Source organism: Hyperolius riggenbachi, chromosome 1 (genome assembly GCF_040937935.1).
Source record: "Hyperolius riggenbachi isolate aHypRig1 chromosome 1, aHypRig1.pri, whole genome shotgun sequence".
NCBI lineage: Eukaryota > Metazoa > Chordata > Amphibia > Anura > Hyperoliidae > Hyperolius > Hyperolius riggenbachi.
In genome coordinates, this window is record NC_090646.1 from 549284006 (window position 1) to 549296066 (window position 12061).

Sequence of the window (12061 nt, forward strand, 5' to 3'; positions counted from 1 at the left end):
GTATTCAGCAGTTTTGAACATAAGTTGTAAAGTTCACAAATATGAGGAAAATACAACCAAAAACAAAAAAATTAAAACTAATAATTCACATAATTTACTTCAATGGTAAGTATATCTGTGTACATTATAGTACATGTCTATGGATACTCCTGTACCCACCTGAAAGTGTCCAGAGCCCTGCACTGAAAACACCAGATACACGGCGCTGCTCTCCCAGAATGCTCGGTTCAGTTTGCGCTCATTACTTGGGGTAGTTGACCAGATTCCCTTCTGCTGAGAGATCTCAAGGTTTCTTGGATTGTTGCTCTTCATTATAAAGTAGCGCACCTGTAAATGTTGATGTGGCGATGGAGACGTTGGGGACTATAGTACAACAAAATATAGAACTACATATTACAACTATGGAGATTTATTGATGAATAACAAACATGTAAACATGTTACCATACATACTCAAATAAGACCGAAAATTTTTTTGGGCGAAAAACTGACACTGTATACTAAATCTGGGTTTATATTTTGGTCACTGGTATTGCTGATCACCCAGCTGGTCCCACAAACCTGCCCACCTGATACCCCCATCAGTGAAGAATGCACAAAATGGAGCTATCTTTCCGTCGTGTCTCTCATATTTCTTTAGCCAGCGCTAAAGAGAGCGGGCTACACTTTAAAATGAAAAACTGATTGCGAGATGGGAGATAGATTTTTAAATATTTTAGATCTTTGTCAGGCTATTTAAATGGAAAATTGGATTCGAAAGTTACAATAATGGATTTGAGAAGTGGTTTACAGCTAGGAATCAAATTTTGGATAGTGATTGAAGGGTTCTGTAGGAAACATAAGAGATTGTCTGCAAATGCTGCCACAGCGTGGGATTACCTTTGTTGGATGCCTTTAATAGAATGGACAGACAATTTTAAGAATGATTGTCAATTATATGTCTATCACAATGTTTTGTAGATATTGTGCAAGATGTACAGCTTTAAAGGGAACCTGAAGTGAGGAAACTCACTTCAGGTTTTATACTTGCCTAAGTAGAGGGAAGGCTCTGGATAATAGAGGGGCTTCCTGTCCCTCCGTCCAGTCCGTCACTCCTCCGCTGTCAAAGCTGTCCTGCTGCAGGGCTGAACCGCTCTTCGGAAACTACATGTCCCCGAGTAGTTCAGAGCATGAGACAATCGCTATTGTGCATGTGCAAATTTGGACTTCCGCGTGTACAGTAGTGATGCACTCATCCTCAATTACTCATGGACATGTGTAGTTCCAGCGGACAGCGCAGCAGTGGGATGGGGAACCTGGATGTGAAGGCTCTATAATATCCAGAGCCTTTCCTCTACTTAGACAAGTATGAACACAAAAGGATTGCGCACTCCCAGACAGCACTCTGCTACTTATATAGTCTGCAGACTGCCAGTCAGCCAATAAGTACAAATACATTACACCTAGTCTGCAGTACTTAATTGAGCAGAGGGGGTCCCGAGCAGTGGCAGTGCTCTGGGCCCCCGCCTGTCATGTGCACTAGTGTTTGCATATTTTAAACTTCAATTGCAGCTCCTTATGCAGTTTAGTTAGGAGGGGGGGGGGGGGCAGATGAGAGGGAGTTTCCTACACGCTGGTGCACCCTTCTGGTCATATAGCCATTGTCTATATGCGACTGAACCCTCTCCAACGATTGGCTGAATTGCTCGGCCTCTGCTCAATTAAGTACTCCAGACTAGGTGTCATGTATTTGCCCTTCTTATGGGCTGACTGGCAGTCTGCAGACTGTATAAGTCTCAGAGTGCTGTCTGGGAGTGAGCAAACCTTTTGTGTGTGTGTTAAAGAGGAACTCCAGCCTAAACAAACATACTGTCATTAAGTTACATTAGTTATGTTAATTAAAATAGATAGGTAATATAATCTCTTACCCACCCTGTTTTAAAAGAAAAGGCAAATGTTTGATTTCATGATGGCAGCCATCTTTTTGGATGAAAGGAGGTGACAGGGAGCATGAGACACAGTTCCAACTGTCCTGTGTCCTGAGCACCTCTCCCAGTTGCTAGGCAATGTGAACAACAACATAGGAAATCCCATCATGCTCTGCACAGCATCAGGGAAAAAAAGCCCAGGCTTTTTTTCTTTGATGGGTGGAGCTTAGCTAAAAATGATGCTTTGGTAAGAAAAACAAAGTTCTGATGCTGTGAAACTGTTAAAGAAACACCAAGCCTTTTCAGTTCTGCTGAGTAGATTTTTAGTCCGGAGGTTTAATTTAAGTTCAAGGAGTTGTGGGGGTGATTTCTTGCTGGTGGCACCTCCGGAGCTCACCGCCACTCCCCTATTGTGTTACATGCTGGTTTGGGGGTCCTAAACAGTGGCAGTGCTCGGGGCCCCCGCCTGTCATGTGCACTAGTGTTTGCATAGGTAAGTATGAAAACTGAAGTAAAATTTCTCACTTAAGGTTTGCTTTAAAGTCCAATAGCTATTCATAGGCACGGAGGATACCTTAAAGAGGAGCTGTTAGGTATAGGGTCTCAGAGAAAATAAACACATATATCAGTAGCTAAAGATTGGCTGTACTTACATTACATATGCATTTCACTGTCCACGTTTGGATTTCACAGAATTTGTATATAGTATATGCAGAGAATGATGCTCCTGACAGCTCATGGCAGGTTCCATGTTTGTGAAGCCAAATGTGTCGTCATGTCCTGCCTGCTTCTGATCACAGAACAGCTCATACTGAATAACACTAGTTTGCAGTGAATATTAATGAGCCATGTGGCTAGGAACAATAGCGGACTCCTGCAGTGTACGCTGCCCCGAGATTTATCTGTGCTGTGGCTGGACTGAGTTTTAGAAGCTGCTGAAACTTGATCCCGTCTTCTCCTTAGCAGCCGAGGGGAGGGCCCCAGAATGCTTTGCAGTATGTTATGCGGCTTGCGTCCTGCTTAGCTCTAAGCATTGCTGATAAGCATACATCAAAGGTAAGAGAGATCTTTATCTTCAGTAATGTCTTTTTGGCTTCCTTCTAAACTGTTTAACACAGGAGACTAGAGGTTTAAATTAGCTTCTGCAGCCTGACAGTTACTCTTTAAAGAGTAACTGTAGTGTAAATAAGTTAATGAATAAAATTGCTTATTTTTTTTCACAATATTAATTTAAAAATTATTTAGTCAGTGCTTCCCCTTCATAAAATCTTTCCTCTCCCTGATTTACATTCTGAAATGTTTCACATCTTTAGTCAAGATTTCTTATAGGAAAGGGGGTATCGTCCACTGAATGGAATGAAGTTCAATCCTGGGTTAAAGTAATCCCAAGCCGAAGCTTCGGTTCAAAATAAGACATTACCCTGAAGAGAGGGAAGCCTCAGGATCCTATTGAGGATTCCATCGGTGGTCTGAAGCCCCCCATCACTGCCCGCGATCATTCTGTTACGAGCGCAGGTGTGCAGTAGCCGTGCGTGCCTATTTTAAGGCGCATGCGCGGGGAAGCTCGCACGACTACTGCACGGCCACGATGTAGGAAAAGGAGCTGCGTCCCCCCAATATGATTAGCGACAATGCCTTGTCGGTAATCTTCAGGGGGCCACGCTCAGCGACAAGGGACATCAACGCAGCCAGGGATGCCTCAAGCGATCGGCTCTCATAGGCTGATGTCTATGAGAGACGATCGCTGTGATTGGCTGGAGGGGGGAGGGAGGGAGTCGTGAAAATTAAAAGAAAAAAAATAGGACATCTTAGTTAAAAAAAGCAAAAACAAATAAATAAAAATAAATAAACACTGAAGCTGTGATCAGAGCCCAACAACAGAAAGCTCTGTTTGTGGGAAAAAGAGTGTGTGTGTGTGTGTGTGTGTGTGTGTGTGTGTGTGTGTGTGTGTGTGTGTGTGTGTGTGTGTGTGTGCAGTGGCCTAGATTGTAAAAAATAGACTGGTCACTAGGGGGTGTGAAAGCCTACAGTCCTCAAGCGGTTAAACAGGACCACTGGCTTTTTATCCCTGTAACACCAAGGGTAGGAAGTAGAGCCCTAGGAGTCACAGGGCAACGAGTACCCTCACTTTACCAAAACATTTTCTTCAATGCAGTCTCTGTCTAAGAGATTTATCCAATTCATGTCCAACCAGGATCTGATAGAGTGTAAAATATGTACTCTAACGTGTGACTATAGACAGCAGTGAAAATTCCCAATTAAGTTCATTAAAGGGACTCCAAGCTCAGTCAAAAAATGAAAGTTGTACTCACCTGGGGCTTTCTCCAACCCAGTGCTGGTCGGGAGGTCCCACAACGGCGTCCTGGCTCCTCTCCATGTCCCCGCTCCGGAATGGCTGACCGGCCGCAGCCCGGGCGACACTCGGCCGAGTGTTGGGCTGCTCCTTCCGCGTATGACGCGGCTGACGTCACACGCCGGCCGCCTCGCGTCATCACGGCGGCCAGCGTGGCAGTACTGCGCATGCGCGTTTAAAGCGCGCATGCGCCGTACTGCCACGCCGGCCGCCGTGATGACGCGAAGGAGCAGCCCGACACTCGGCCGAGTGTCGCCCGGGCTGCGGCCGGTCAGCCATTCCAGAGCGGGGACATGGAGAGGAGCCAGGACGCCGTCGTGGGACATCCCGACCAGCACTGGGTTGGAGAAAGCCCCAGGTGAGTACAACTTTCATTTTTTGGCTGAGCTCGGAGTCCCTTTAAGGAATTGGGCTTTGCATGCTAGCAGTTCTTTCTGTCAGTCAGTTCACTTACCTTGACAGAAGCTGGTGAAGGAGGGCTTTTACAGGGACTGCTGCAGCTAGGGCTTTCAGATAACTTCGGATTGGTCTTATCTTCATGTCTTTTTGGGTATAAAGTTGCCTTTTCTTTACTTTTAGCAGGTTGCATTAAACCAGGAGAAGAAGACTTCTGATTTGCTCTGCTGTTAGGGGAAAAAAAAGCATACACAAAGTTCAACTGGTAAGGCAGGCTTTCTCCTCTCTAGTATGCATAAAGAGAGTATTTAAACAAAAAAATAATTATTTAGTGGGCAATCCATATCATCTTAGATAGTAAAAGGAACCCGAGGTGGGGGATATATGGAGGCTGCCATATTTATTTTCTTTCAAACAATATCAGTTGCCCGGCAGTCCTGCTGATCTTTCTGGCATCAGTAATGACAATCACACACCTGAAATAAGCATGCAGCTAATCTTGTCAGATACATTTGTCAGAAACATCTGATCTGCAATCTTGTTCTGGGTCTATGGCTAGAAAAGGCAGTGAATCAACAGGATAGCCAGGCAATAAATATAGAAAGTATATATGCCACCTCTATACGTTGCTCCGGGTTCCCTTGAGGGCCCATTTACACTTGCAGGTAATTCCTCCATTGCATTACCATATTTTACTGCAAGGGGCAACAAAAGCAATGAATGTCTATGGAGACTTCCACACTTATTGTTGTCTGCTGCGGTGCGCTGTAAGTATCCAAGCTGATGCAAGGGCAGCAGGGCGTTAATGCTAGCACCTCGCTTAACGCACAGTGCTTGGGGTCATGGGAGTCTATGGGCGTTACACATGGTGTAAACAACAAAGCACGGTGCAGCGCGCATGGGCCGACTGACGGGGCCTCCAGGGAATCCTGGCGGCGTACTTCCTGTCCAGTAGGGTGTACGTCACTGAACAGGGGGGGGGGTTCGGTGTTATGCATAGAACCCTGTCTGCACACTCTGCCGCAGGGTCATATGAGTGAGTTTTTTTGTTTACGTTGCGATGCAGCAGGAGCATAACCCCCCTCAAAAAAAAGTGTAAAACATGTGACTATAAATGCTGCATTATAATTGCTGCAAAGCCAATTCTCTATTCAAAATGGTACCAGCTGGATTCTGACCATCTGTTACAGGCACCTAAAAGTGTACCTGAAGGTGGTAAAAAAAAAAAAAAGTGCGTCCTCCACCTCCTCGCCTTCATCAGTCCTTTGCTGGGACCCCTAGAGTCTCGTCGACAAGGGTTTTGTCAAGCGTTGTACACGACCATGCTCCTGTCTGTGAATGAGCATGCCCGCACTACGCAGGACGCCACATGGGCTTGCCTTGTTTTGCTACTACACAGGCGAGATGCGCCCTGCGGCTGTGCAGTGCAGCTTCACTCAATCATGGACGGGAGCGATGACATGAACTTTCAGCGCTTGATCGGTGGTCTGCAGGAGGATGTGCCCATGCAGGAGCCGGAGTTTTTCCTCTACTGAGATAGAATCACATTTTTTTTCCTCTTTGGTCTTACTGGTTTGCTTTAATCAGTTTTCCCAAAACACTTTCATAAATTAAGCCCAATTAGGATCTATTCTGCAAATGTAACTACCATATATACTCGCAAGCAAGCCGACCCGCATGTAAGCCGACCCCCCAACTTTTACCTGGAAAAACCAGGAAAAAATGATTGACCCCCATATAAGCCGGCCGCGTGATCCCCCCAGTGTGTCCCAGTATAGCTAGTATAGTGCCCAGTATGGGTAGGTAGTCCCCCAGTATAGCTAGTAAAGTGCCCAGTATAGCTAGTATAGTGTCCCAGTATAGCTAGTATACTGTCCAGTATGGGTAGGTAGCGACCCAGTATAGCTAGTATAGTGCCCAGTATAGCTAGTAAAGTGCCCAGTATGGGTAGGTAGTCCCCCAGTATAGCTAGTAAAGTGCCCAGTATAGCTAGTATAGTGTCCCAGTATAGTGCCCAGTATAGCTAGCATAGTGCCCAGTATGGCTAGTATAGTGCCCCAGTATAGCTAGTATAGTGCCCCAGTATGGCTAGTATAGTGCCCCAGTATGGCTAGCATAGTGCCAGTATGGGTAGGTGGGTGGGTAGGTAGTTAGTGCACCTTGCCGCTCCCCCCGCGGCCGCCGCTGCTATTACCTTAGGCGGCGCCGCGTCCTCTATCCCCGTCCTGCTCCGGTAACTAATTCACAGCAGCGCGCCCCTCGGCGGCTGCTGCTGTGATGACTGAGGAAACCATAGAGAGCGGCTTCCTGTAGCGGCGATGCCGTTACTATGGGAACCGCTCTCTATGGTTTCCTCCGTCATCACAGCAGCCGCCGAGAGGCGCGCTGCTGTGAATTAGTTACCGGAGCAGGACGGGGATAGAGGAAGCGGCACCGCCTAAGGTAATAGCAGCGGCGGCCGCGGGGGGAGCGGGAAGGGGCACTAACTACCTACCCATACTACCATATGACTCGCAAGCAAGCCGACCCCCAAACTTTTGGGCCACTTTTGGGGGGTGAAAATTTGGCTTGCTTGCGAGTATATACGGTATTCTCGGGACCAGTGAAGGTAAAAAATTATGACTCCAAAATTAGAATAGAATAGTTCTAGGTGTGTAAGGTGTGATGTAAGGCAAAGATTATGATCAATTCTCTGCAAAAAGCATAAACACCTAAATCCCCAGGACTCAATCAATTTACCTTTCCACTACATAGATTTGGTAAGACGGTACAGTGAAGATTGTAATGTTAATGGGTCCCTTGAGTCATACTTACAACAAAATGTTCATCTAAACTCAAAACATAAATAAAAATCCTTTCATAATAGTGTCTGAGGGAAAGCAATATTAACCACTTCACCACTGAGGGGTTTTACCCCCTGAGCACCAGAGCAATTTTCACCTTTCAGCGCTCCTTCCATTCATTCGTCTATAACTTTATTATTACTTATCGCAATGAAATGAACTATATCTTGTTTTTTTCGCCACCAATTAGGCTTTCTTTAGGTGGGACATTATGCCAAGAATTATTTTTTTCTAAATGTGTTTTAATGGGAAAATAGGAAAAATGTGGGGAAAAAAATAATTATTTTTCAGTTTTCGGCCATTATAGTTTTTAAATAATGCATGCTACTGTAATTAAAACCCATGAAACGTATTTGCCCTTTTGTCCCGGTTATAAAACCATTTAAATTATGTCCCTATCACAATGTTTGGCGCCAATATTTTATTTGGAAATAAAGGTGCATTTTTTTCAGTTTTGCGTCCATCCCTAATTACAAGCCCATAGTTTATAAAGTAACAGTGTTATACTCTCTTGACATAAATATTTAAAAAGTTCAGTCCCTAAGGTAACTATTTATGTATTTTTTTTAATTGTAAATTTTTTAATTTTTTTTTAATTACAAAAAAAAAAAAAATGGGGAGTGTGGGAGGTAATGAGTTAATTTTATGTGTAAAAGTCATTTATTTGTATGTGAAAAATGTGTAGGGTGTAGTTTACTATTTGGCCACAAGATGGCCACAGTAACTTTTTGTTTTAATGCGACCTCCAAGCTTCCTTCCGGAAGCTTGGAGGAAGAATAAGGAGGCTGGACACGTGAGTTTTTTCTCACAATGATCGCGCTGCCCATAGGAGAGCAGCTGATCATTGCGGGGCTTAGATCAACGAACGGGAATGGATTTTCCCGTTCATTGATCTCTGGGCGAGCGGGCGGCTGCGTGTTTACTAGCGGCGGGCGGCGTGTTTACGAGCGGGAGCGCGGGCAGCGTCGGGAACGCGGAAAGTACGTGTTTCTCCGTCCCTGGTTTTTAAAGGATGGAAAAAGGGGCGGAGAAATACGTACGTGCGGGGGTAAAGTGGTTAATGTGTAATAAAAACGTAAACAGGGATCATCAGGAGAAAACCTACATCAAATGTGTATGTAAAGAAAACATAAGTGGCCATGAGGCTTTTGGTATGGAATCAGGGCTGGTACCTGTCAAAGTGCGATGGCTCATCAGGGAAGTCTAGGTCAGAGCTCTTGCGGCCATTACTAGTCCTCAAGGAAGACGACATAGGAAGCTCCTCTGAAGATATTGGTCTTGGTCTTTGCCCAATTCCAGAGGGCTGCTGTAAACCTGCAGCGTGCTCTTCAGCGCTCAGTACAGCTATCACTGTCTGGATCGTAGCCTCATCCATTTGTGTCCATGGCTTGGAAGGTGCCCGCATTCTCCTCAGAAATAAGCTGTGCCACTTCTGCCTCAGTTGCAGTAAGAGATCAGCATCCTAGAAGATATTTGGATAGGAGAGTCAGTCGAAGTACAAAATAGGTAAAAAGAAAAACATTGCTTTCCAGTATTTGATTAAATAAATAGTTTTGATAAGTGTACAGAAAGCAATGATATAATTATCCATACCTATTTACAGGATACCTGAAGTGACATGCTCACATGCTCCCTTACTCTTTGCTATTTTTACAATGACTCAATAAAAGGATTGGATTTTACCTTATGGAAGCTGTGCGGAGGAATCTTTTGAACATACCTGAAGTGACATGTAACATGCACATCAGTTCGCCTTTCAGTTGCAACTGACAGCAACTGATATAGTGTAAAAAGACCCTGATGCCCATTTTACACTGTATGCTCAAAAACGGATGTGTTTTTACTTTTCATAGCAGTGCATTGTGAAAAAGCTTTCAGTTAGTATGCGTATAGCGTGAACTGAGCTGTAGGAAAACATGGACATTACTTTGAAAATCAGTTGTCCTTTCAGTTATAACTGAGAGCAACTGATATAGTGTAAAAGGATGTTTAGAATCCAAACCTACAGTTTCTATGCAGTCACAGCTGTCTGTGTATAAGTAATAGCATGTCACACAACTCCTGTGTGGATGAGGAAAACACTTATGAAAGCAGGGAACAGATGAATGGTTCCCTAGTTCAATATTTGTTTGCATGAGAGCTGAACAACCATTATCATTGACTTGAAGCAGTCAAAGCTATACACAGATGTTTCTGTTTGCCTTTAACGTTAAACTATGGGATTCCTGGAAACTCCTTTTTAGGATTAGAACTATAATTGTTTATCTCATCAGTTAATTTTCACTCCAGGTTTATTTCAGTAACAACTGTGAATTTTCTGCAAGCAAAACTTTACTTAGACTTATAACTACTGTATATACAGTAACTTGCTTTTGTGCAAGGTCAACGACTGTTACAATTCTTCACTTGGCCTGAAGGTGTCAGCATAGCTTAATTTATAAATTGGCCTTCTATAAGCAGAACTACTACTCAGACATACTGTATATAGGAGACCACTGAACTTTGCAATCCTTAGTATCCATATTTAAAGGGAATCTAAACTGAGAAGGATATGGATTTTTCCTCTTAAAATAATACAAGTTGCCAGATTCCACCCCTCAACAAGCATGCAGATAAGTTGCTCTGACTGAAGTCAGACTGGATTAGCTGCATGCTTGTTTCAGGTGTGTGATTTAGCCACTACTGCAGCCAAAGAGATCAACAGGGCTGCCAGGCAACTGGTATTGTTTAAGGCTTCTTGCACACAGGAACGTTACAGGCGCACGTTAGTAGACCTGTAATGCTCCCCCAACACACGGCAATGTAACAAGGGGGCTGTTCACACTGCCCACGTAGCGTTACATTGTAACGCAGCAAAGTGCTGCATGCTGTGCGTTCTCCGCGGCTAAGCCGCGTTAGACTGTTTGCACATGCTCAGTCATGTTGGGGAGGAGGGGAGAGCGGCCGGGCACATGGCTAATTAATATTCACTGCACTCAGTGACGTGCAGTGTTTACTTCCTGGAGCGGCCGCTCTGTGCGGCGATTGGCCGGGCAGGACCACGTGATGCCGCATGCGTCCAAGAGTACGTATCACGGACGCCAGAGTGAGCTGCACAATGCGGCTCACTCCGACGTCCACACCAGAGAGCACCAGGCGTTGCGTTAGGGGCACGTTATGAGCCCTATTACGTCCCCTAAACAACGTCCTGGTGTTTTACTAGCCTAAAAGGAAACATCCATATCCCGCTCAGTTAAAGAGAGACTGAAGCAAATAAATTTTGCCCTTTTTACCTTATAATTCGCTTCAGTACTCTCAGCACAAGTAAACGCCGCATCCCTGCCGCTAAACGGGCGCTTTAGACCCCCCAAATCGCCAGGGGGCAATCTGGCCGGCATTTCCTGAAAGAGGCAGAGCTTTCAGCTTCAGCTCTGCCTCTGCTGATGTCAATCGCGGCGAATCGCCGCCTCTCCCCGCCCCTCTCACTCTTCCTTCATAGAGATGGGCGCACAGAGGCGGAGATCCGCTCGTCAATTGACTTCAGGAGAGGCAGAGCTGCAGCTGAAAGCTCTGCCTCTCAGTGCAGCTAAATCCACAACCAAGTCGGTCGTGGATGTTTGGCCGGCGAATTGGGGGATCTAAACCCCTCGTTTTGCAGCGGGGATGCGGCGGTTCACTTGTGCTGAGACTGCTGAAGCGAATATTAAGGTAAAAAGGGGGAAATTTATTCGTTTCAGTGTCTCTTTAAGGTTCCCTTTAAATTACACCCCCCAAAAAATTGCTTGCTGATCACCAATGCAGATGTGTATTACTGATTTTGTTCCCCCAAAGACATACAGTAGAAGAACCCACTCACTGGTGTATTTTTTTTTTTAAACTAAGCAGCTTCTATACTGTGTAAACTGTTCTACCACTCTAATAGTCCTGCACTCTGCTATTGTCCCCATGTCTTTACATCAGCAGGGCCATTTCTGACCTATTTGGTACCCCAGGAACAACAGAGTGTGCACTCACCCCAAAAATTAAATTATGGGGTACACAGGGAAGCTGCAATCACAGGGGCACTGCAAAAGCTGGAATATACAGAATTCCATCAATAAATGAGGTGCGGTATAGGGCCATTTACACTAATGGGCATTCCAGGCCCTTGCTTAGATGCCCTGTGCCCAAAATATCCCATCCCTACAGTAAAAACTCTCCACTGCTTTTTATTGCTTGGAAAGCCATAGTCACACATCTTTGTGATATTTATAGCAAGCTCTTCTAATCAAATTTCTACATGGCCCCTCCTGTTCCTGTCTGTGCCCAGGAAGCTGCAGGGACATTCACAGAAACAGGAAGTGTAAAGCCCAATCTACACGATACGATTCTTTGTACAATTCTATTTACGATTCGAATAAATCCGACATGTCCGATCGGGATTCGATTCGATGCAATTCGATTTGCCATTGTTTTGCAATTGCGAATCGAACTGAATCGAATCGAATCCCGATCGGAAATGTCGGATTTAATTGAATCGTAAATAGAATCGTAATTGAATCGTACAAAGAATCGTATTGTGTAGATAGAGCTAGGAGTGTTCTG

The 12061-nt window shown here is 44.9% G+C and overlaps 1 protein-coding gene across 3 annotated transcripts in view; it reads right to left on the reverse strand.

Moving 5' to 3' along the window:
* The window catches only part of YTHDC2 (YTH N6-methyladenosine RNA binding protein C2), a 100974-nt gene that overhangs the window by 14598 nt on the left and 74315 nt on the right, over positions 1-12061 (reverse strand). For all 3 annotated transcript variants that reach the window (XM_068247274.1, XM_068247259.1, XM_068247266.1), the window contains exons 26-28: positions 8671-8960; positions 4714-4882; positions 160-363 (exon numbers count right to left, since the gene is read on the reverse strand). In XM_068247274.1, coding sequence (XP_068103375.1) covers positions 160-363; positions 4714-4882; positions 8671-8960 — 663 coding nt within the window. The remainder of the gene's footprint in view (positions 1-159; positions 364-4713; positions 4883-8670; positions 8961-12061) is intronic.